Source organism: Triturus cristatus, chromosome 3_1, assembly GCF_964204655.1.
Source record: "Triturus cristatus chromosome 3_1, aTriCri1.1, whole genome shotgun sequence".
Classification (NCBI taxonomy): domain Eukaryota; kingdom Metazoa; phylum Chordata; class Amphibia; order Caudata; family Salamandridae; genus Triturus; species Triturus cristatus.
In genome coordinates this window covers 20,646,976-20,673,115 of record NC_140583.1, presented here as the reverse complement: position 1 = coordinate 20,673,115, position 26,140 = coordinate 20,646,976, and the positions used below count along the sequence as shown (strand labels likewise).

Here is a 26,140-nt window from a genome sequence, read left to right as displayed (position 1 = left end):
TGGCGTGTCGAACGGCAGATCGACAGTTAACAAGCATGCAAGTGAGTGGTTTGGGGTTATTTTGGGGGGAGGGCAGGAGTGGATGGTGGTGAGTTGTGGAGGGAGTCTTGGGGCGGCGGGAGAGGAGGGAATTCTGTTAGTACCTAGAATGACGGGGATGTTGGAGTAGGGTGGAGGTGGGTTGTTGACTAAGAGATTAGGATGGTAAGAATTGCATAGGTTGGAGAGGTCGGATGGGGAGAGGTGGTTCGAGGTGCGGCGAGGTCTAGACATCCGGTTGTAGAGGGGGGAAGTATTCCAATGATGACGATTGATGTTGGCGGGGATTTTGCGGTTGGGGTGGGGTGAGTTTGCACGTGTGAGTCGGGTTCCAGAGCTGAGGGATTTAACATCTTCTTCAAGTCGAGAGAGTTCATTCGTCAGTGAGGAGAGATTGCGTTCAATGTTGTGTAGGGTCAAGGTTATAGGGGAGAGGGGGGTCTTAGAGGGGGAGGATGAGGATGAGAAGGAAGGGATAGTGTTTGTTGCAGACGGGGCAATTGTGTGTAGGGTGTGTGGGGTCGTTGGAGGTGGAATGAGTAGAGATAGGGCTATTAGGCGTCGGTGATGGCATGATGGAAGACAAGAGATTAGAAAACTCAGGGGATGTGGGTAGTGATAATAGGAGGGCAAAAAGAGTTTGAAGTAGGACTGCATCAGAGATTAACGGTGGCAAGAAATTCAGTGGTAGAGATGGAGGATTAGGCGAGGGTGAGGGTAGGGCCAGAAGTGGGATGGAGGGAGAGCCAGGGTGGAGGGGGAGGGATTCAGGTTGGGGGGTCAAGGAGGGAGGATAAGGGTTAGGTATTTTAGAAAGGGTTGAAGGGGACAGGTCATTGGAGGATGTGAGTGGTTGGAGGCGAGGGTTTGCCGTGGGGATGTCAGAAAGAGGGAGGATCGTTGGAGGGGGAGAATATATGGGTGACTGTGATTGGAAGATGGTATTAGTTGTAGAGATGACAGGGGAGGGGAGTGGGAAGTAGGTGTTTGGGCCATGGTGTTGGTAGGAGAGAAGAGAGGGGAGGGGGAGGGTTGGGTGGGGGGAAGGGGAGAGAGTGGGGGGGAGTTGATCGGTTGGGTATTATGAGGAATAGAGATCATTTTGTCTAGGTGAAGAGACAAGGTGCTGAAGTGGTGCTCAAAGATGGAGAGGTGTGATTCAGCGGTTAGTATGAGAACGTTACCCGTTTTGAAGATGGAGATGTCGATTTCACCAGGAAAAATTGGGGAGGGAGTAGTGGATAATTTAAATCCATAGGGAATTTTGATTGAGTGTGTGACTGGGAGCTGTCGTAGGAAAGTGCTTTTCCATTTGGAGGGGCGTTTGGAATAAAAGATGTAGGTGGTTTTTATGGCAGAAGAGAGGCTGAGGTAGTTGTCGACGATAAGTGTTTCAGGGTTACGAATGAGTAGTTTATGTTTGAAGTTTTTCTTAGCATTTTTAGACAGATTGGGGGGGGGGGGGGGGAAAGAAGGTTGGTCCAGGAGTTAGGGCCATGTTTGGAGAGAGTATAGTCATGAGGGATGTGTGAGTGATTGAAGGGGGGCATGTTAGGTCGGGGCTGTGAAGTATAGAGTTAGAAGAAGGTCATGAGGGCAAGTATTAGGATGTAGAAGCTCGTGAGGGCAATTAGGGGTAAGGTAAAGGGGGGTGTATTAGGATGTAGAAGGGCAATTAGGGGTACGGTAAAGGGGGATGTATCAGGGGGAGGAGAGTGGGAGGGACACTGAAAAACGTTGATCCGCAGCCCGTGCGCTACTAACAAGTGTTCCTACTCAGCTGCAATTATAAGAGCTAACAAGATAATAAGAAGGTAAAAGTAGCAGTATGGCCTCCACAGGAGTGCAAGATAAAGTAGTCTAGACGGTCTGGGACAGAACAATAACATTTGCAGATCAGGAATGGAAAGAATAGTGCAAAGTTATTGCCATAAGTGCCTGGTAAGGGATAAAGCTTAGTGGGGGCTCAACGGGCTGAAGAGTTCCACAATAAATACTTCAATAGTGAAGGTAGGTTACTAAGTTGTCAGGAGATGAATAACTGTAGAGAAAATATCAGCATGCTATTCTAGTAAATCTACAGACAAACAGCTAAATGTTGATAGGCTATCATAAATGAAGACTAAAAAAGCATATAGGAAGATCCAGAGGGTTAAAGGAAATAAGTTACATTAGGAAAAAACAAAGTGTGGGACGATGTACATAGTTAGGCCATGATGGCTTTACTGAACCCTGGGATGTTTGGTATCAAACATCTCAGAATTATAAACCTGTGCTGATTCCAGTGTCAGATTTCTTATTCCCTGCACTCAGGGGTCCCTTCTAGAGGGGACCCCTGAATCAAACCAGCCTCTAGTGGGTTTCTGACTGGTGAATACCAGCCTGCCACCATTAGACACGTTTCTGGACCCCTGGGGTTGGAGCCTTCACTCCCTGAGCCCAGAAACAAAGCCTATACTGGGCCGAGGTGCCTGATTGACGGTGTCCTGGTGTCCAGCAACTATCCAACTTCATCCTCCAGTCATCGGTTCCCTTCGTCCAGTCTTCTGGCTCCAGCCTGCAATCCTTTTCCTCGCCCGGCAATCCCAATAGGAAGGCATAGGTCTGCCGACACCTAAGCACCCTGCACCCGCCGCCCCTGCCCGCAGGTGGTGTGGACTTGGTGCTGAGCTGGGACGCCCTTTGCTCTTACCTTAAATCCAGGAGCTTGCCTCCCAAGACAGAGTGGCCTGCCCATGAGCAGCCCCCACTCGAGGTGCCCCCTAGCCCAATTGGCTAACATTGGCGCCCTGCACTCTGCACCCAGCTGCCTTAGTGCCGCTGGTTGTGCCCCTTGAGCATCAACCTGAACCTTGGGGAACCTTGGCTCTACCCCCTAAAACTCTTTTCCCAAAACAGTTTACTTATCTGTAAACCTAACACTTTGTTTTCTCCACTAATGAAAAATCTTCTAAGTGTTGAACTTGTCTTTTACTGAAACAAAAGTAACTTAGTGCCTTTACACGAGTTAACCTGCTTACTGATGTCCTGTGATGCTTAGACTGTGTTATAGGTTTGTTTCACTCCCAACCAGAAATGTAACTACAAAGTAACTGAAAAGAAATATAAAGTCATTTCAAGTACTCTAAAGTGTCTACAACCCATTCCTCCAGTACACACTGTATCCTGAAAAATATAACTGTATTGAAAGTATCGTTTACCTGCAACTGAGTACATCTTCAATCTAGTAATAAAAATAGCAAAGTAACAACTTTTATACAAACAATTGGTCTGAGTTCAGTCTTGGAGTGTGTGATATCATTTCTTGTCTGAGTGTGTACAACAAATTCTTTCATTACCCTCTGATAAAGCTTTACTGCGCGTCCACACTGCCACAAATAGAGAGTGAGGTGCTATCTACTTTTACCTCTGCCTACCTTTGGGGTTCCACTGGACTCTGTGCACTCTATACCTAGTTTTGGTATAGTATATACAAAGCCAGCTTCCTACAGACCCTATCTATAATACACCCTCAGAGGAGCCTCGGTAGGCAGAGGGCCAACAGTGCTGTCACAGCATGTTCAGTCCCTAATATTGGCCACTCAGCCCACTACCAAAGTACCTCATTATACCCTAGAAGGACCCTTGGTGCATCAAAGGGCCCTCAGTGCTATAATACAAAGAATAGAGGTGCGACACATCAGAAATGTTATTTGAACAAAAAATCTGATTCAAATGTATGGAAGGTGTTGAAATCTTCTCTTTATATCTTCCACATAAAAAATCTGGAAGCCCCCTTGTGCAGATTACGGAACAATGTCAAACACTGGAGGACGTTACCCCTCTACCTACTGGGCCGAGCCGCCCTCTTCAAAATGTCCTGCTCCCGCGGTTCCTATATATACTCCAAAACTGCCCGAACAAAATTTGGGAATCATACTTCAGAAACATCAAGCACGAAGTTAGAGCTTTATTGTGGGGTGGGAAGGCGTAGAGAGTGGTACGACGGGGGTATTGCACTCTCCGATATACACCTATATTACTGGGCTTCACAACTAGTGTTGGTCAATCATTGGATATTTCACCCCTTGACAGACCCAGCCTATCTCCTGGATAAATACCAGATGGGGGAGGGAGAGATACCTAGGAGCTCTATACTCTAAGGTCAAGAGGGGTCGATATTTTGGCCCCACAGCCCAAGCTATTGACATCTGCTGACAAGCCAATAGGAAACTAGAATGGCAGGACACCCTGACTCTGGCTACCCCGTTGTGGTCGGCTCAAAGACTGGGTACATTATGTAATCAACCGGGATTTAATAGATGCGACACCATAGGTATCTCCACCATAGGCCACCTATGGAAAAAAGGGAAAATGATACAATTCACAGAATTGGTAAAAGAATATGATCTGGCCCATGGGGAGGACTTCCGATATCTACAAATCCACCACACTCTTGTGGCGGCACTCACTGAAACCGGAGATATACTGGAGTCCATCCTAGAAGATAGGCCGCTTTCAGATCCCCTGCCAAAAAAGCCATATCGTTAAAATATCGAAAGTTATGCAACAATCTGCCTAATCCACTCCAGAGCCTCCGCGAAATGTGGCAAAACGATGTAGGTCCAATAGAGGACAAGGATTGGCAAACCGCACTCATATCCCCTCGAGAGATAGCTATCCCTCTTAAACTTCGCCTCATCCAATCAAAGATACTACACAGAACCTATCTCACCCGGGCTACTCTGAAAAAGATGGGGCTGCACTTTGTCTTCGTCGGTGTTCTGGGGAGGCTACCTTTTATCATATCATATGGGAATGCCCTCACATACAGACATTATGGGAAAGAGCTACACGACACATGCACATGGCCATCGGCAAAGATAAACAAGTGACACCAAGATTGGGGCTTCTAAATATATGGGATGCAACGGACCTTACTGTAGTAGAACAGCAATGGGTCACTCTGGGCTATACATTGGTGAAACGCACCATAGCAATGCACTGGGGGGCAGCTGAGGTGCCGACCTCTGGCGGATGGGCTAAGGAACTGGATAAATGCATGACTGCAGAAAAGAAGTATTCAAATCTAGAGGGTGTCCCAAGAAGTGGGACAAAAAGTGGCGCAAATGCAACACTTACCAGGGGGATTTATGTGTCTCTCCCACCAGGGAGATGGAGCTGAAAGGGTGGCGATGGAACGGACATTTATAATGTGACTGAATCTGGGCTGAACCCTTGTTGAAAATTTAACTTATTTTAGTCTGTGTTATATGATGTACATAATCCAGAACTAAATGTCAGCTATAATGTTCCTTTAAAATAATAAAAAAATATATATTTTTTTTATCTTGTCTTTCTTTTCTTTTCTTAAAAACGTGACAAATGTACAGTGAAGAAATTCAACGCGTTTTGTCCATAAAAATAGACTTCTTCAGGGCACAACTGATATACATATCCAATGTTTCCAACATCAAAGAACTTTCATTCGTAGTCCTGATCGGTTCCCTTCGTAGGTGGCCTACATAAAGTCCACCCCGCGGTGCAAATCCAATTTCTTACTCATTTCCAGACCTCCACTGTCATCGATTAGTCAGTAGTGATTAATCGACTCCTCAAGATTCGGCTACGAGGCAGATGCGGGCTAGTGTGACCTTTAATGGCACTTCGATTGGTACCGAGGGCCGCTCGAGCCCGCCCCCTTCACATCCAGTGAAGTGAAGTACGGACGTGGGAGCTCAGTGAAAGGACCTTCAGTGCAGTATCAGTGAGAGACGAGATCTCCTGACGCTGTACTGAGAACTCAGTACAGTGCCACGGGGTCCTCAGTACAATGTTGATGGAGGTTCAGTGTACTGAGGCCTCTCTAGAGGGCCTTTTATTTAACCATGTAGCCACGAGTTTTAATCCTAGCGGATGCTGTCAGCTTTTCATCCTTCTGCAGATGATAACATTGGTACCATGATGTGTCAATAAACAGTTGGTAGCAGTGCCAAGAAGCAGCTTTAGTGGTGATGCAGCACTTTACACTAACCCTGGGCGTAGTTTGCGAAGTAGCGCTACTCGTAGCTACGCGAAGTGCACTTCGCACTACACGAGCTACGTGTAGCTTCGCAAACTGCGTAGTGCACTGTGCCAGATGCTGCTTGCACTGATTGCACATTGCCGGATGCTTGTCCGCACTGTGCAATCAGTGCAAACTGCATCTTGCACAGTGCAAGCGGTCGTTTTCTACTCGAGTGGCAGCTTTATCAACACGGACTGGTAGTTTTCATTGCGAACGGTCACGAGCATATGCGACCACTCGCAATGAGAAACCTGACCTCCCCGCGTTGAGAAGCTCGCCGGGAGGTTTATTTTCCACGCTCGCGATCGGCAACTTAATGTTGCTGATCGCGAACAAGGAAAAAGTCTCGCCGGGATGTCATTTTGCTTGCTTGCGGTCGCCAACTTGACGTTGAGGACCGCGAGCAAGCAAAAAATGACCGCTGCACTACGCTAAGCTACGCGTGTTTGCACTGTGCTACGTGCAATTCGCGTAGTGCGAAGTAGCGCAAACTTCGCAAACTACGCGAGCGTAGCGTAGTGCTTTGCTCAGGCTTACTTTACACCCGGACTTTAGGTGCAGCATCAGGGAACATTCAGTACAGTGCTGGACGTTTCAAAGCACACTGTCAGCGGGGCCCTCAGTAGAATATCAGAGGGCCCCTGGTACTGTGTCAGGCAGCCCTCGGCGCAATGTCACAAGGGCCTCATTGTCGGAGGATTCTCAGTACAATGGTACAGGGCCCTCGGTACAGTGTCACCGGATCTATTAATTGACACCCCTGTCTTATGTAACATCTTCAGTCCTGGGATTTAGCTAGCAATGTGTTGCATTCTGGGACTTGTGGTTTCATTTTCAACCTTTGAAGTATTGGCTCAAATATGGTTCACATATGCCAGGATTGTGCTATCAGCTAAAAGGCAGCAGTGGCTACACGTGTCAGACATGCCATAGGGCCACTTAGCATGAGATGACGCTCCTCACTGCCAGTAGACCCTCAGTACAGTGCTAAAGACCCCTCACTGGAAGGGCCTACAGGAGCCACAGGAGTATGAGGCACCTTGCTGTCAGGCAACCCTCATGTAAGGTCAGGGGCCCTCAGGGTGATGTAGGGGAGCCTGTGACATCGCACCCGAACTATGACATACCATCAACGCGCTCCCTCAGAACCGGCATCTGCCCAGACAACTGGAAACGGGCAGAGGGGAAACCCCTCCTCAAGAAACCAACAGCCAACCCAACAGACCTGAAAAACTACCGGCCCATCTCTCTCCTCCCCTTTGCGGCCAAAGTCACTGAGAGACTCGTAAACGCCCAGCTGACTGCCTTTATCGAAGAGAACTCCATCCTAGATGCCTCCCAGTCTGGATTCCGCAGCAACCACAGCATCGAGACCGCCCTCCTCGCCACCACTGACGACATCCACATGCTACTAGAAATGGGACACACGGCAGCCCTCATCCTTCTAGACCTCTCCGCAGCCTTCGACACCGTTTCACATCGCACGCTCGCTGCCAGACTTCACAATGCCGGGGTACAAGGAGCCACCCTCGACTAGATCCAATCCTTCCTCTCTGGCAGAACCCAGAGGATTCGACTCCCTCCTTTCCTCTCGAACCCACGGAAATCAACTGCGGATTACCCCAGGGATCTTCTCTCAGCCCCATGCTCTTCAACATCTACATGGCCCCCTCGCCGCCGTTGTCAGACAGCATGGGCTCAGTATTGTATACTACGCCGACGACACCCAGCTCATCCTCTTACTCACGAAGAATCTCGAAGACACCAGACTCTGCTTCCAGGAGGGAATGAAGAACGTGGCAGCCTGGATGAAAGACAGCTGCTTGAAGCTCAACTCAGAGAAATCTGAGGTCCTCATCCTCGGACCCTGCACCTCCACCTGGGACAACAACTGGTGGCCCTCCGCCCTCGGGAGCCCACCCACCCCTACAGACCACGCTCGGAACCTCGGCATCATCCTAGACTCCTCTCTCACCATGACACGCCAGATCAATGCCGTCGCCTCAACTAGTTTCAACTGCCTTTGCATCCTCCATAAGACCTTCAAATGGATCCCCTCGAGTGCAGAAGGACCGTCACCCATGCCCTCATAACCAGCAGACTGGACTACGGCAACGCCCTCTAGGCCGGAACCAACAGAACCCTCCTACACAAACTCCAAACCATCCAGAACGCCCCAGCCAGACTCGTCCTCGGGACACCGCGGCACGAACACATGACCCAACACCTACGTGGCCTCCACTGGGTCCCTGTCGAGAAGAGGGTCACCTTCAAACTCCTCACCCAGGCCTACAAATCCCTCAACAACATCGGACCCAAATACCTCAACAAGAAAGTATCCTTCCACGTACCGAAGAGGAAACTCCGCTCCGCCGATCTTGCCCTAGCTGAGGGCCCCCGGATCCACAGAAACAGAACCGGCGGGAGAGCTTTCTTCTACATAGCAGCCAGGACCTGGAACGAGCTCCCTGTGAACATCAGACGCTCCCTGACCCTGCACACGTTCAGGAAGGACCTCAAGACCTGGCTCTTCGACTGAGTCGGAGCCGCTCCCCCCTCCCTAGCGCCTTGAGACCCTCACGGGTGAGTAGCACGCTATATAAACCCCTGATTGATTGATTGATTGTAGTGTCAGGTGGCCCTCTTGTAATGTCAGGGGCCCTCAGGGCGATGTAGGGGAGCCTGCGGTGTTAGGTGACCCTCCTGTAATGTCAGGGGCCCTCAGGGTGGTGTAGGAGAGCCTGTGGTTTTAGGTGACCCTCCTGTAATGTCAGGGGCCCTCAGGGTGTTGTAGGGGAGCCTATTGTGTCTGGTGACCCTCTGTAATGTCATGTAGCCCTCAGGGGACTCTCAGGGTGATGTAGGGGAGGCTATGGTGTCTGGTGACTCTCTTACAATGTCAGGGGCCCTCAGGGTGATGTAAGGGAGCCTGTGGTGTCAGGTGGTCCTCTTGCAATGTCTGGGCCCCCAGGGGGCCTCAGGGTGATGTAGGGGAGCATGTGGTATCAGGTGACCCTCTTGCAATGTCAGGGCCCCCAGGGGGCCCTCGGGGTGATGTAGGGGAGCTTGTGGTGTCAGGTGACCCTCTTGTAATGTCAGGGCCATGTAGGGAAGGGTGTGGTGTCAAGTGACCCTCCTGTAATCCCAGGCCCCCACCCAGGGTCATGTGTGGGACCCCGTGGTGTCAGGTGGCCCTGGAGGCCCTCAGGGTGATGCAGTTGTGGTGTCAGGTGACCCATATGTAATGTTAGGGGCCCTCAGGGTCATGTGTGGGCGCCCGTGGTGTCAGGTGGCCCTTTTGTAATGTCAGGGTGCCCTCGTTGTGGTGTAGGGGATCCCATGGTGTCAGGTGACCCTCCTGTATTGTCAAGGGCCCCCAGGATGCAGTAGGGAAACCTATTGTGTCTGGTGACCTTCTTGCAGGCGCGCAACACCCATTGGACTCACAGGGCTTCAGCCCCCCGTCGTGTGTGGCTGCCCGGGATGAGACAGCTTCCCGGCGCACACACAGCCGCACCCGAGCACTCCACAGGTCTTTAAAAGACCTGTGACCTCGCTGTTGTTTCACCCCTTCTAAGAGCCCCTGCAGCTCCACTCTGCCTATGGCTTAAAAGATACAGCCCCGCCCCGAAATTTTTTCTTAGCCCCCCCCCCCCCCGAAATCTGGCTCTAGTTGCGCCTCTGCCTTCTTGTAATATCAGGTAGCCCTCAGGGGCCTCTCTGGTTGATATAGGGGAGCCTGTGGTGTCAGGTGACCCTCTTGTAATGTCAGGGGCCTCAGGGTGATATAGGGGAGCATATGGTGTCAGGTGACCCTCTTGTAATATCAGGGCCCCCAGGGGGGCCTCAGGGTGATATAGGGGAGCCTATGGTGTCAGGTGACCCTCTTGTAATGTCAGGGCCCCCAGGGGGGCCTCAGGGTGATATAGGGGAGCCTATGGTGTCAGGTGACCCTCTTTTAATGTCAGGGGCCTCAGGGTGATATAGGGGAGCATATGGTGTCAGGTGACCCTCTTGTAATGTCAGGGCCCCCAGGGGGGCCTCAGGGTGATGCAGGGGAGCCTATGGTGTCAGGTGAACCTCCTGAAATGTCAGGTCCCCCGCTAGGGACATGTGTGGGTGTCAGGTGGCCCTGGGGGCCCTCAGGGTGATGCTGTTGTGGTGTCAGGGACCCGTGTAGTGTCAGAGCCCTCAGCATGCCCCAGAGGATCCTTTGAAGGGAGGGGGGCAGTCTCGCCCCCTCCTTCCCTCTGTGCCCCGCCCCCTCCCCGCTGCCATGGTAACGGAGGACGCGGCCCTCCCCGGAAGAGGCCGCGGAGCCGGGCAGCGCCAGCACTCGAGGCCGGGGACTGAGGGCGGAGCAGGCCCGGAGCGCCATGGGTCCCGAGCGGCAGGGCCCCCCGGGGGCCGAGTACCTGGGTGAGCGGCGCGGAGGGGGCCCGGGGTGAAGAGGGGGGCACGGTCCGGGGGGCGGATACTGCTGCAGGGGCGATCCTGGCGTGAATCTGTGAGTACAAGCCCCCCCCCCCTTCAAGAGCCAGAGAGACTGACCCCCCAGCCCGGCCCCCAAGAGCCGCAGAGGTGGGACCCACGGGGTGCAGTCCAGGCCCTGGGGGTGCAGCCCAGGGGTGGTGGTGAATGCAGCTGGGGCAGGGGGCTCGGGCTGGAGGGGGGGATGGGGGGGGGGGCACATAGGCTCTCACTCGTTTTCAGATTCGTTTCTGAATAGACGAGCCCCCCCCGACCTGCACCGTGCACAGCGGCCCTGATATGTAGTGACGAGACCCCCCTCTGCAGTGACCAGGCTTGTTTGTAGTAGAGGAGACACATGGGAAAAGGTTTATGGCTTACCTCCGCCGGACACCTTAAATCACCTGTCGCCAGGTGTCTGCATTAGCTTAATACCTGTGCCCCTTACTGTCACCTGCCGCCAGGTGTCTGCAGCTTAATACCTGTGCCCCTTACTGTCACCTGCCACCAGGTGTCTGCAGCTTAATACCTGTGCCCCTTACTGTCACCTGCCGCCAGATGTCTGCAGCTTAATACCTGTGCCTTGTACGGTCACCTGCTGCCCGGTGTCCTGCAGCTTAATACCTGTGCCTCTTACTGTCACCTGCCAACAGGTGTCTGCAGCTTAATACCTGTGCCCCTTACTGTCACCTCCACCAGGTGTCTGCAGCAGCTTAATACCTGTGCCCCTTACTGTCACCTGCCGCCAGGTGGCTGCAGCAGCTTAATACCTGTGCCCCTTACTGTCACCTGCCTCAATGTGTCTGCAGCTTAATACCTGTCTCGTACTGTCACCTGCCGCCAAGTGTCCTGCACCTTAATACCTGTGCCTCTTACTGTCAGCAGGTGTCTGCAGCTTAATACCTGTGCCCCTTACTGTCACCTGCATCAAGGTGTCCTGCAGCTTAATGCCTGTGCCCCTTCTGTCACCTGTCGCCAGGTGTCTGCTGCAGCTTAATACCAGTGCCCCTTACTGTCACCTGCCGTCAGGTGTCTGCAGCTTAATACCAGTGCCCCTTACTGTCACCTGCCGCCAGGTGTCTGCAGCTTAATACCTGTGCCTATTACTGTCACCTGCCAACAGGTGTCTGCAGCTTAATACCTGTGCCCCTTACTGTCAACTGCCACCAGGTGTCTGCAGCTTAATACCTGTGCCCCTTACTGTCAACTGCCACCAGGTGTCTGCAGCTTAATACATGTGCCTTGTACTGTCACCTGCTGCCAGGTGTCCTGCAGCTTAATACCTGTGCCCCTTACTGTCACCTGCCGCCAGGTGTCTGCAGCTTAATACCTGTGCCTTGTACTGTCACCTGCCGCCAGGTGTCCTGCAGCTTAATACCTGTGCCTCTTTCTGTCACCTGCCACCAGGTGTCCTGCAGCTTAAAACCTGTGCCTTGTACTGTCACCTGCTGCCAGGTGTCCTGCAGCTTAATACCTGTGCCTTGTACTGTCACCTGCCACAAGGTGTCTGCAGCTTAATACCTGTACCCCTTACTGTCACCTGCCGCCAGGTGTGTGCAGCTTAATACCTGTGCCTTGTACTGTCACCTGCCGCCAGGTGTCCTGCAGCTTAATACCTGTGCCTTGTACTGTCACCTGCTGCTAGGTGTCTGCAGCTCAATACCTGTGCCCCTTACTGTCAACTGCCACCAGGTGTCTGCAGCTTAATACCTGTGCCTTGTACTGTCACCTGCTGCCAGGTGTCCTGCAGCTTAATACCTGTGCCTTGTACAGTCACCTGCCGCCAGGTGTCCTGCAGCTTAATACCTGTGCCCCTTACTGTCACCTGCCGCCAGATGTCTGCAGCTTAATACCTGTGCCTTGTACGGTCACCTGCTGCCCGGTGTCCTGCAGCTTAATACCTGTGCCTCTTACTGTCACCTGCCACCAGGTGTCTGCAGCTTAATACCTGTGCCCCTTACTGTCACCTCCACCAGGTGTCTGCAGCAGCTTAATACCTGTGCCCCTTACTGTCACCTGCCGCCAGGTGGCTGCAGCAGCTTAATACCTGTGCCCCTTACTGTCACCTGCCTCAATGTGTCTGCAGCTTAATACCTGTCTCGTACTGTCACCTGCCGCCAAGTGTCCTGCACCTTAATACCTGTGCCTCTTACTGTCAGCAGGTGTCTGCAGCTTAATACCTGTGCCCCTTACTGTCACCTGCATCAAGGTGTCCTGCAGCTTAATGCCTGTGCCCCTTCTGTCACCTGTCGCCAGGTGTCTGCTGCAGCTTAATACCAGTGCCCCTTACTGTCACCTGCCGTCAGGTGTCTGCAGCTTAATACCAGTGCCCCTTACTGTCACCTGCCGCCAGGTGTCTGCAGCTTAATACCTGTGCCTATTACTGTCACCTGCCAACAGGTGTCTGCAGCTTAATACCTGTGCCCCTTACTGTCAACTGCCACCAGGTGTCTGCAGCTTAATACCTGTGCCCCTTACTGTCAACTGCCACCAGGTGTCTGCAGCTTAATACATGTGCCTTGTACTGTCACCTGCTGCCAGGTGTCCTGCAGCTTAATACCTGTGCCCCTTACTGTCACCTGCCGCCAGGTGTCTGCAGCTTAATACCTGTGCCTTGTACTGTCACCTGCCGCCAGGTGTCCTGCAGCTTAATACCTGTGCCTCTTACTGTCACCTGCAACCAGGTGTCCTGTAGCTTAATACCTGTGCCTTGTACTGTCAACTGCCACCAGGTGTCTGCAGCTTAATACCTATGCCTTGTACTGTCACCTGCTGCCAGGTGTCCTGCAGCTTAATACCTGTGCCTTGTACTGTCACCTGCCACAAGGTGTCTGCAGCTTAATACCTGTACCCCTTACTGTCACCTGCCGCCAGGTGTGTGCAGCTTAATACCTGTGCCTTGTACTGTCACCTGCCGCCAGGTGTCCTGCAGCTTAATACCTGTGCCTTGTACTGTCACCTGCTGCTAGGTGTCTGCAGCTTAATACCTGTGCCTTGTACTGTCACCTGCTGCTAGGTGTCTGCAGCTTAATACCTGTGCCCCTTACTGTCAACTGCCACCAGGTGTCTGCTGTTAATACCTGTGCCTTGTACTGTCACCTGCTGCCAGGTGTCCTGCAGCTTAATACCTGTGCCTTGTACAGTCACCTGCCGCCAGGTGTCCTGCAGCTTAATACCTGTGCCCCTTACTGTCACCTGCCACCAGGTGTCTGCAGCTTAATACGTGTGCCCCTTACTGTCACCTGCCACCAGGTGTCTGCAGCTTAATACCTGTGCCCCTTACTGTCACCTGCCACCAGGTGTCCTGCAGCTTAATACCTGTGCCTTGTACTGTCACCTGCCGCCAGGTGTCCTGCAGCTTAATACCTGTGCCCCTTACTGTCACCTGCCACCAGGTGTCTGCAGCTTAATTCCTGTGCCCCTTACTGTCACCTGCCGCCAGGTGTCCTGCAGCTTAATACCTGTGCCCCTTACTGTCACCCGCCACCAGGTGTCCTGCAGCTTAATACCTGTGCCTTGTACTGTCACCTGCCGCCAGGTGTCTGCTGCTTAATACCTGTGCTTCTTACTGTCACCTGCCACCAGGTGTCTGCAGCTTAATACCTGTGCCTTTTACTGTCACCTGCTGCCAGGTGTCTGCAGCTTAATACCTGTGCCCCTTACTGTCACCTGCCTCCAGGTGTCTGCAGCTTAATTCCTGTGCCCCTTACTGTCACCTGCCGCCAGGTGTCCTGCAGATAATACCTGTGCCTTGTACTGTCACCTGCCGCCAGGTGTCCTGCAGCTTAATACCTGTGCCCCTTACTGTCACCTGCCACCAGGTTTCTGAAGCTTAATACCTTTGCCCCTTACTGTCACCTGCCACCAGGTGTCTGCAGCTTAATACCTGTGCCCCTTACTGTCACCTCCACCTGGTGTCCTGCGCCTCATACTGTCACCTGCCTACAGGTGTCTTAATACCTGTGCCTCGTACTGTCACCTGCCACCATGTGTCCTGCAGCTTAATACCTGTGCCTTGTACTGTCACCTGCCGCCAGGTGTCCTGCAGCTTAATACCTGTGTCTCGTACTGTCACCTGCCACCATGTGTCCTGCAGCTTAATAGCTGTGCCTCGTACAGTCACCTGCCACCAGGTGTCCTGCGCCTTAATACCTGTGCCTTGTACTGTCACCTGCCGCCAGGTGTCCTGCAGCTTAATACCTGTGTCTCGTACTGTCACCTGCCACCAGGTGTCCTGCAGCTTAATACCTGTGCCTTGTACTGTCACCTGCCACCAGGTGTCCTGCAGCTTAATACCTGTGTCTCCTACTGTCACCTGCCACCAGGTGTCCTGCAGCTGAATAACTGTGCCTTGTACGGTCACCTGCCGCCAGGTGTCCTGCACCTTAATACCTGTACCCCTTACTGTCACCTCCACCAGGTGTCCTGCACCTTAATACCTGTACCCCTTACTGTCACCTCCACCAGGTGTCCTGCGCCTCATACTGTCACCTGCCTCCAGGTGTCCTGCAGTTTAGTACCTGTGCCTTGTACTTTAACCTGCCGCCAGGTGTCTGCAGTTTAATACCTGTGCCTCGTGCCGTCGCCTGCCGCCAGGTGTCCTGCAGCTTAATACCTGTGCCTTGTACTGTCACATGCCGCCAGGTGTCCTGCACCTTAATACCTGTACCCCTTACTGTCACCTCCACCAGGTGTCCTGCGCCTTAATACCTGCGCCTCATACTGTCACCCACCTCCAAGTGTCCTGCAGTTTAGTACCTGTGCCTTGTACTTTAACCTGCCGCCAGGTGTCTGCAGTTTAATACCTGTGCCCCGTGCTGTCGCCTGCCGCCAGGTGTCCTGCACCTTAATACCTGTACCCCTTACTGTCCCCTCCACCAGGTGTCCTGCGCCTTAATACCTGCGCCTCATACTGTCACCCGCCTCCAGGTGTCCTGCAGTTTAGTACCTGTGCCTTGTACTTTAAGCTGCCGCCATGTGTCTGCAGTTTAATACCTGTGCCTCGTGCTGTCCCCTGCCGCCAGGTGTCCTGCAGCTTAATACCTGTGCCTTGTATTGTCACCTGCCGCCAGGTGTCCTGCACCTTAATACCTGTACCCCTTACTGTCACCTCCACCAGGTGTCCTGCGCCTTAATACCTGCGCCTCATACTGTCACCCACCTCCAGGTGTCCAGCAGTTTAGTACCTGTGCCTTGTACTTTAACCTGCCGCCAGGTGTCCTGCAGTTTAATAACTGTGTCTCATACTGTCACCTGACGCCGGGTGTCCTGCACCTTAATACCTGTACCCCTTACTGTCCCCTCCACCAGGTGTCCTGCGCCTTAATACCTGCGCCTCATACTGTCACCCGCCTCCAGGTGTCCTGCAGTTTAGTACCTGTGCCTTGTACTTTAACCTGCCGCCAGGTGTCTGCAGTTTAATACCTGTGCCTCGTGCTGTCCCCTGCCGCCAGGTGTCCTGCAGCTTAATACCTGTGCCTTGTACTGTCACCTGCCGCCAGGTGTCCTGCACCTTAATACCTGTACCCCTTACTGTCACCTCCACCAGGTGTCCTGCGCCTTAATACCTGCGCCTCATACTGTCACCCACCTCCAGGTGTCCTGCAGTTTAGTACCTGTGCCTCGTGCTGTCGCCAGGTGTCTGCAGCTTAATACCTGTGCCTTGTGCTGTTGCCTGCCGCCAGGTGTCCTGCAGCTTAATACCTGTGCCTTGTGCTGTCGCCTGCCTCCAGGTGTCTGCAGCTTAATACCTGTGCCTTGTGCTGTCGCCTGCCGCCAGGTGTCCTGCAGCTTAATACCTGTGCCTCGTGCTATCGCCTGCCGCCAGGTGTTCTGCAGTTTAGTACCTGTGCATTGTACTTTAACCTGCCGCCAGGTGTCTGCAGTTTAATACCTGTGCCTCGTGCTGTCGCCTGCCGCCAGGTGTCTGCAGCTTAATACCTGTGCCTCGTGCTGTCGCCTGCCGCCAGGTGTCTGCAGCTTAATACCTGTGCCTCGTGCTGTCGCCTGCCACAAGGTGTCTGCAGCTTCATACCTGTGCCTCTTACTGTCACCTGCCACCAGGTGTCTGCAGCTTAATACCTGTGCCTCGTGCTGTCACCTGCCGCCAGGTGTCTGCAGCTTAATACCTGTGCCTCGTGCTGTCGCCTGCCACAAGGTGTCTGCAGCTTCATACCTGTGCCTCTTACTGTCACCTGCCACCAGGTGTCTGCAGCTTAATACCTGTGCCTCGTGCTGTCACCTGCCGCCAGGTGTCTGCAGTTTAATACCTGTGCCTTGTACTTTAACCTGCCGCCAGGTGTCTGCAGTTTAATACCTGTGCCTCGTGCTGTCACCTGCCGCCAGGTGTCTGCAGCTTAATACCTGTGCCTCGTGCTGTCGCCTGCCGCCAGGTGTCCTGCAGCTTAATCAACATACAGATCCGAGGACTCAGGTGTTTGCGAAAATAATCATAAGTACAACAATCTCAAAGTGATAGTCCACTTTAGTCCAGGTTTTCCGTTCAGGCCCAACAGATATAGCCCGCGTCTTCACATTAGGCTTGTAATGGGCATCGCTGCTCGCTTGTATTCCAAAGAAGAAATGATCCAATTCAGTTTTCCAAACGGACGCTGGTAATGTAATCAACTTGAAGCTAATAATATTTAGATTTTTGATTTGCAATTTGTAAAGCGCAACAATCACCCTAAGGCATCAAGGCGCTGGAGACCGGTCACAAAGCAGAAGATTGAAGAGGAAATTACCCCAGATAGATGCTAGGCCGAGAAAAGCCAGGTCTTAAGAGCCTTTCTGAATAGTAAAAGAAGTGGAATGGCCCTAAGGGCGAGAGGAAGGGAGTTCCAGAGTTTGCTCGCTGCCACCCAGAATGCTCAGTCCCATTTCCTCCTTTTGGTTCTTGGTACCACCATTCGCATTTGAAACGGGGATCGAAGGGGTCTACTGGGGGAGTGCCAGCTGAACATTGTTTTTAATCTTGACGGGTAGGGAAGATAGTGACTGGTGTACCATGCAGAGTGGTGTGAAGCTAAGACGTTTTTCGATGGGGAGCCAGTGCAGGGATTCTAGTCTCTTCCTGGCAGATTGTTTCCTGGGAATGTACAGAACAAGTCTTGCCAGTGCATTCTGCACCACCTGAAGTGTGTACTGCATACTCTTATTGGCGGCCACGTATAGTGAGTTGCAGTTACCAAGTCTGGACATTAGCAAGGCCAGTGCTACCTGTATTCGTGCTGGCCGTTGAATGAGAGGAAAGATTCTTTTAAGCCTCCTTATGATCCAGGTACACGTAGAGATGGTACGGTTCGTTTGAACATTAAAGTTGAGTTCAATATCCAACAGAACTCTAAGGTTCGTAGCCTTCGTGCTCGGGACGGGACCGCATCCTAAGGAGTGAGGCCACCGCTTGCCGTTCCATTTTGATGTCCCTGATCTGAATATCGTCCCTTCTGTTTTCTCCCCATTAAGCTTCGAGAAGTTAACAGACATTCACTCTGCCACTTTCGTCATGCACCTGAGAATGTTTTCTGACGTTGAGCACGAGCCTTTGGGGATAGTGACCATGACCTGCATATGACGCTACCTCCAATCCAAATGAGTGAATCACGGTTGCTAAAGGTGCACATATAGATTAAAAAGTGTGCGGCTCAGAGAAGATCCCTGCGGCACTCCACAAGGTAGGACAAAGGGATCTGAGTGGAAATACTGTGGTTTCACCCTTTGAGATCTCCCTGTCAGGAATGAGGACATGAGGGCTAGTGCTTGATGAGAAACACCAAGACTCCGGAGTCTCTCCTGCAGCAATCAGTGAGATGGTATCAAATGCTGCCGACAGATCCAAGAGAATCAGCACCACACCCTGTCCTTCATCTGCGGTGCGCCTGATGTAATCAGTGGCAGATGTTAGAGCCGTGTCCGTCCCATGGTGTTTCCTAAATGCGAACTAGAATCATTAAGCCATGATTGTTGTTCTGCAGTTTCCATCAGTTGATTATTGAGATGCAGCTCCAAGATTGTTTCAGGGCCTAGAAGCAAGGATTTGGAATGATAATTCTTACAGTCCCCTGGATCTAGGTTAATTTTTTTCTGGAGCGGCCTAATGATGGCTTGTTTCCAACTATGCGTATAAATTCTGGATAGAATCACATTATTCATGAGTTTACAGAGGGGCTCTGCAATGGTTTTTGCTGCCATATGGAGAACTGCTGGTGGACAAGCCTCCATGTGTGATCCTGCATGCAGTCTCAGCTCTGGCATTCAAGGCTTACAGCTCGTCCTTGTCATGCAGTCTCAGTTCTTACAGTTAGGTTTCAGTTCTCAGTTGACAGATGAAGTCTTGTGGCGCAGATGTATCTGGCGCCCTTAAGGGGTTCTGTTACAGGGGGTAGGAATGGAGAGGGCGACTAGGTCCTTCCTAGTCAGGCTGGCAGAGAGTCTCTGGGTCCTCCTACTACTGGGCAAGATCAGCGGGATTCACAGGGCACCTCACTCACTTAAGAGGCAGTACCTAAATCCTGGCACTCTCAGAGGCATAAGTCCCTGGCTAGGCCCTACCGCCTACACTCCTGGTGGATTCTTCCAGCTCTGCTTCACCCCAATGGCCAACTCACCACAAAAGTTTCCCTCCCACTCTTAAGTAGCCCTAGGTCAGGTGACCTCTAGCCAAGGCGGCAAAAGTAAAACCCCACCTCCCTTCTAGAAGGTTCCAGCACATTCCAGGAGCTTCCCCACTCTACCTATGGGACAAAAAGGCGGGCTGGTGTCTCAACATTGTTGTGAGTCCCAGCCAGCTCCTGGCAGCTAGGGTGCTACTATGAAAAACGACCACCCTGCAGTAGCAGGGGTCTGTGGCAGCCATCTTGGGAGAAGGGAGCACCTGCACCTTAACACTGATTGGCAATGAAAAGGCGCCCGGAGACCTAGTCCAACATAAAAATGAGGGTGGAAAAAATGAGGCACAATACAAAAATAGACGGGGAGACCACCCTAGGGCTGACAGGTCCAACAAAGAGTAATCTGATATTGGTCCTCTAATAGGGGTCGGAAAGAAACAAAAACTTAAATAATATTGAGTCCTAGATCACTGTATATATTTTTATATCTAGCAATGAAGAATTTGCATCAAAAGACTACAAAACAGTCAAGGCAAAAAAGTTTTTAAGCCTGTGAAATAATTCCGCGTACTCAAGGCTACAGATATCCAATCTGTGTAAGATGACTAAGAGTCGTCTCCATTAAAAAAACAAATATTTATATTTACAGAACAGAGGATACAAGTAGGAAAATACAAGCGAAGCTGTTAAATAGCGCAACATCACTTATAGTTAACTGTCCGAACGTCCCAGCAGGGAGAGAACTCCTCGCTTGCTGGTTCCATGGACCACAAGTGCCATATTGGAGGTCTGATTTATACCCCTATATGCGCAGTGCTATGACAAGTGGAAAAACGCGGCAGCCATCTTTTGATGGCTATTTGAATGCTAGTCTCAATAAGGGCATATTATTATATTTGGATAAAGAAATGTATACGAGTAGATGCTTACAGACCAATAATATATAATAGTATATATAATTTATATACAAAAAAGCAGTTGGAGAAGTGGGGGGGTGCAAAGCTAGTAGACCCCTGACAATGTAAACAAAGTCTAAAACATCCAAGCTGGTGGGCTCAGAGTGTAGACTTATTCCCAATATTAATTGTGGAATAATATATAAAATGATTTAAAGTACTGATATAATTACAACCACAACACCATAATAATGTTAATTACAAAGTAGTCTCCTGGAGAAACTTGACCTCCGTACCCGAAACACGGCAGCTATCTTGTAGTGGGCACCTGAGTATTAGATTCAAATACGAGGATAAAGCTGTTTTCTCTACTATGGTCGCATCAGAGATAAAGGATACAGTTGTGTTAAAACGTACATATACTATTATTATTATTAGGAAAGTTTATAAAGCGCATGGTTACGCAGAAGCGTGTCCCCGCGCTACATTTGCAAAAACTCAGAGCAGAGGAGAGGAGGGGTTCGGTTACTTTGAAAAGAGGTGAGTTTTTAGGTTCTTGCGGAAACTGGATTCCGAGGGGTCTAGGCGGAGATTAAGAGGCAGAGCATTCCAGCATTTAGCTGCCAGGTGACGGAAAGAGCGTCCACCCATGCGAGCCTTTCTGATTCTAGGGACCACCAATAGACCTCCGTGAGAGGAACGCAAAGCACGCGAGGGTACATGCTTGATGGCAAGGTTGTGGAGCGGTGCCGGCGCTTTCCGTGCAAGAATGCGATGACATGTACAGAGGGCCTTGAATTCCACTCTGCGTCTTACAGGTAGCCAGTGAAGGCTATGAAGAGCAGCTTTGGAGTCTGATCTTTTGGGGAGTTTTAAGATGAGGCGGGCTGCCACATTCTGTAATACCTGGAGGCGTTTTACTGCCTTACAGGTGGCACCTAAATAAAGTAGGTTGCCATAGTCCAGGCGTGATGTCACAAGGGCATGTACCAGCGTTTTCCGGGCGGACATGGGGAGGAGGGCAAGGACTTTGTGTAAGATTTTTAAGACGCTGAAACAAACACCCGCTACCCGGTTTATTTGGGGACCAAAAGACATATCAGCATCAAACCATATACCAAGGTTCTTGACCTCCTGACGAGGCACCGGAGCCTCCCCCAGGCAAGGGGGCCACCACGCAGACGACCAAGCGGAGGGGCTCCACCCCACCACGAGCACCTCTGTCTTGCTTCCGTTTAGTTTAAGGCAGTTGGTAGACATCCATGTGGCAAGATCTTGCATGCAGGCCTTAAAACTACTTGAAGCAAGTCCGGGTTCTCGCGATAGGGAGATGACCAGTTGCGTGTCGTCTGCGTATGACACGATTTCCAGGCCATGACTCGCGGCAATCGAAGCCACTGGGGAGATGTAAAGATTGAATAGGGTTGGGCTCAGGGACGATCCTTGGGGAACGCCCTGTCCCAGACCCATGGCTCTCGAATATTGGTCGCCCAGACGGACTTGGAAGCTTCTTCCAGTCAGGAAGGATTGGATCCATAAGAGTGCAGCTTCAGATATTCCCCCATCATTTAAACACTGTAGCAAGTTGGCATGAGCTACAGTGTCGAATGCTGCACTCAAGTCCAATAGGATGAGAGCCATTGTATGACCCTCATCCGCCCCCTGACGAACAGCCTCCGCTGCAGTTAAGAGAGCAGATTCTGTGGAATGACGGGGACGGAAACCGAATTGTGTCTTGTGCAGTAATGCCGCTTTTTCGACGAAGTCCATCAGTTGTGAGTTGACCAATTTTTCGGCTACTTTGGCCAAGTAGGGGAGAAGAGAAATAGTGCGAAGATTCTCAAGTTTCTCTAAACTGATGGTCGGTTTTTTCCTAAGGGGTAGGACCACCGCCTTTTTCCAATCTTTAGGTACAGTGGAGCTACTAAAAGATGTATTAAGTAGGTGCCTGATATAGGGTTCTAATACCACTAGGCTGTCTGCCAGGCGCTTAGGTGTAGTGGGGTCTCGAGGAGAACCCGACTTCACTGATTTGCAGATCTTTACAAGGTCTTCGGGTGAAGGGATAGCAAAGTGGGTTAGTCTAATTCTGTTGCTCCATTCCCTGGGGCTTTCGATGAATTCTGCACCCGCTCTAGGTTGTATTGGGAACGCTGCGTATATTGTTGCTATTTTCTCGGAGAAAAAATTGGCGATTCTGTTGCAAGCGTCGGGGGAACAGTCATCTGGGACACTGGATGATTTCCCGCTCGAAAGGGTTTTGTAAAGCGAGAACAGCTCTTTAGTAGAGTTACTGGCTTCACTAACTCTAAGCGTGTAGTATGCAGTTTTGCACTTTCTAATTTGACCGTGGTAGTCTCGCCTCTCGGTTAGGTAGGTGGCTCTAGATTCTTTAGAGAAGGTCTTGCGCCATTCTCTTTCGAGTTTCTTCAGTGCAGATTTCAAGGATCTAAGTTCATCATTGAACCATGGAGCTGTTTTTTGTACACGGCCCCCGGAATTCGTTTTTTTGATTTTTTGAAGAGGAGCCGTGCAATCAAGTGCCTCGGTGATACGTGTGCACAGATTAGTGTTGGCTGAATCTGCGTCAGCCCCCCCGGGCTTCCCCCATTAACCAGTGCCTCGCAGAATTTACGCTGGGAAAAGGTGGCCCAGTTACGCCTAAGATGATATAGCAAAGCCGGCTGCGGAGGTCTATATCCAGGGATCCGAATGGTAAAGGGAACTAGATAATGATCCGACCAGGGGATAGGAATAGGGGGTTTAGATTCTACTTCCTCCCAATTTGCAAATATGGGGTCCAAAAGATGACCCAACTGATGTGTAGGGCCGTTCACTATTTGAGTCAGCTGGAGAGCACCTAATGCTTGGCTGAAGTTCGTGCTTGTACTGTTTGATGGGTTGTTAAGATGCAAGTTGAGATCACCAAGTACCAGAAATTTATTGTTGCATAAAGCAGTCTCCATGATACCTTCTATTAGGCTTTCCTCAAACTTGGCAATGGGACCAGGGGGTCTGTAAATTAGCATGCCCTTTAGCGCGTAGCTGTTGTTCACTTTAATGGTGAATTTCCCAGCCTCGCTGTCCAGGATAGGGGCAATTGAGTTCATATAGTCCATAGTCAATGAAATAAATAATGAGTATACTTTCCCGAAATTCTGAGTAGAAATATCTTTGTAAAAAGGGAAAGAACCATGGCGGCCTTCTTTAAACGTATACAAGAGTTTGTATTCTATTTATAAGTAGGGGAATACTGGTGGTGGCCACAGAAATCAAATCTACTTACAAATAGTATGTTACTTATCAACATATTTGTTTGTAAGGGTGTCGCTATAGCAACAGAGGTCAGGCGAAGGTCAAAAAAGGGCTCTAAGCGAAGTACATAAAGCAAACAGTTATAATAAAAGATGTCCTATAAATGCAGGAAAGTGAAAATGTGGCGCGAGGGGAATGGGGGGAATGAAATGAAGCATTGTAAGAGAAAGAAAAAGGTGCCAAAGGGGAATATACCATCAAATCCAGCAGGCAAAATCCAAAGGCAACCCATGTACGTAATACATAGCTACATCCAAGTCAAATCTCTTCACACATTATTGGTGTATATATAGTAACAACAGACAATTATGCATGTTAACATCACAATACTTTCTATGCATTCCAATTGCGTCTCATACTAAATGAGTAGGCTTTTCTGTTTCTGGTGGGGTTTTTTCAGTGATTTCAATACCTTAAAAAGCAGTGGTTATCAGTGGTGACACATTTTTGCGCCATTAAAAACAACAGAAACAGTGCTTTTCCGGTGTTTATGGAATGTTTTGATTTTATTACTGCTTGCTTTCTGCACTGATAGTGCACAGTATATAGACAGTGTACATACATTGTATATGAGGTCCAAATAATTTTTTACAAATCACACTTATCGCAGTACACCATATAATATTTCTTCAGTGAGACTTTGGTCATGCGCGCTCGCTCTTTCCTTCCCTTGTAAACTTTTATCTGTGAAAAGGCCCTCTCAACATTGGCTCTTGAGACAGGCAACGTCAAAATAGCCAGTATACAATTTGCTAACTGTGGCCACTGACATAGCTTTCCATGCCAATACTGGTGCACCTGAAGATTGCGATTCTCTGGGACAGGTTCTGCAACATATGCATTGAACTGGGTGCATATACCCTTAGAGTTATCGAAGTGGTCAGAGATGAAGCAGTACCTTTCAAAGTCTGGAGGAAATTCCCCTTTACGGAAGGGATCTATAACTTGTGCAGAGTACCACAGTGAGGTTTCATTGACTTCGAATGCCATGGTTGGTGAAGGGATATTTCTACGCATCATTGCAAGTCATTTCCCATGCATTGTAAAATAACATTACCTGAATTGCTCCTCAACATTTCTTTGCTTACCAAATGGCAAGCATTCTGACATGGAATATATTCCAGTGCCAAAGCCACTAAAGGGGTCTCCCAGCCTCCTCTCCAGGAGATGTTTCACATCTACACCAATTATGCTGAACACTTGGCAGACCAGGGTGTTTTCAGACTCTAGTGTTATATTGTGTCCACTACAGCAGTTCTGTTTTCCTGTAAAATCTAAGAATGCAGTAGAGTGTACTTTTTGTTACATCACTATCAATGTGCAACCGAAGAGCCGCACATTTATTGCCTTTCCCATCATCCCTAAATCAACATTCTGTAAACGGTCACCACATGGATAATGTAGCATTCGAGGCCTCTAGGTCTGAGAACCATTGGCTAAATGACACAGTTGGCATGATTCTTTCTTTGATGCCACACAAAGCACTAAATGAGAAATATTTGCGTTTTAGTTCCCACGCACAACAAAACAGTGCATCAGAATGGACTACAAATCAATAGCATTCTTCATTAACTCTGAAGATTGTTATATGATCATTTGTAAATGTATCACTAAGTTGTTCTGCTGCATAATAAAAAGATTTTGAAAAAAACCCTCTGAATATGGTAAAGGTACTTTCAGCATTCCATCTAGCAAGTGGCAAGGACCTTGTACATGGAAGCACTTCAGCTCAGGTATCGATTTTGACAGGTCATCACACAACTTTTTCATATACATAGCTGAATCACTGCTAATACACACAAAATCACTCCAATCTTTGTTGAACTTGGTAAGAACCTTTTGCAGCAGCATTCCAAGAGACACTGCGTTCCATGTTTTCCAAAAGTCTGGTGTCATGTTTTCACCACTATCCTAGGTGCTTCGTGAGAGCACTCTTTTCACAGATATCTGTCACTATTCCTTGCATTGAATGTTAAAGCCTAGGGTGTTTAACAATTCACCCACTATCAATACTGACTCAATAGAAAACCTGGCTGATCTATCAAAGGATTTCACCCATTTTCTGTCTGTGGGTAAATGTGATGGCACATATTGGGAAAGATTCTTATGAAGCCAGCCATTTACCTATCAGTGAAATCAAATGTTGCCAAAATATCAAATATGATTTTGATATTTCCTGATTCTCTACAGTTTCTAAAATAACTAAATAAGACCTAAAACATGTTTCTAAACACTGCATCTGTAGACCAAAGACCACAAAACTGAAAAAGCAGATGGAAGAAGAAACAATATTTTAGTGACATACCTAAACAACAAAACTCAAGCAGAATAATGTTAGCCCAGTCTTTCTCGCTGCTACCATGTATAATAAAGTTACATTGTATTGGCCCCTTAAGGAAGAATTAAAAATGACTCTTTCACTCTCCTTTTCCTTTCTTTGAATGGCACTTAGTTTGTTGTTGTGAAGGTGTTTTTTCAGTGTTTATATGTTTACACTGGTGATGGCTACTTTCCTTTCGGTGGGGTTTTATCAGTTATTATAGGTTTAAACCTAAAACCAGGTCGCCTATAAATGAGTAACATGTTATAATACAATACAATATGTCAAATCAACAGTCCAGTTGGTAAGGCACCATAATCCATCACATTTAGACGGGAGAGGGATAGGAGATATTTTAGTCCCCTAAAAAGTACTGCATTTCACTGTCAATATTTAATCCCAGTTCTACTGCACTCAATTTCGTTATCCAAAACGCTTCACAGCG

General features: G+C 49.8%; 1 protein-coding gene across 3 annotated transcripts in view; it reads left to right on the top strand.

The window, feature by feature from the left end:
- The first annotated feature begins 10,381 nt into the window (after positions 1–10,381).
- Positions 10,382–26,140, top strand: part of CSTPP1 (centriolar satellite-associated tubulin polyglutamylase complex regulator 1) — a 572,416-nt gene continuing 556,657 nt past the window's right edge. Inside the window, exon 1 of one of the 3 annotated variants that reach the window (XM_085646635.1) lies at positions 10,382–10,504. In XM_085646635.1, coding sequence (XP_085502761.1) covers positions 10,462–10,504 — 43 coding nt within the window. In that variant the 5' untranslated portion in view covers positions 10,382–10,461. The remainder of the gene's footprint in view (positions 10,505–26,140) is intronic. The other 2 variants (XM_085646636.1, XM_085646637.1) reach the window with 2 other exon arrangements.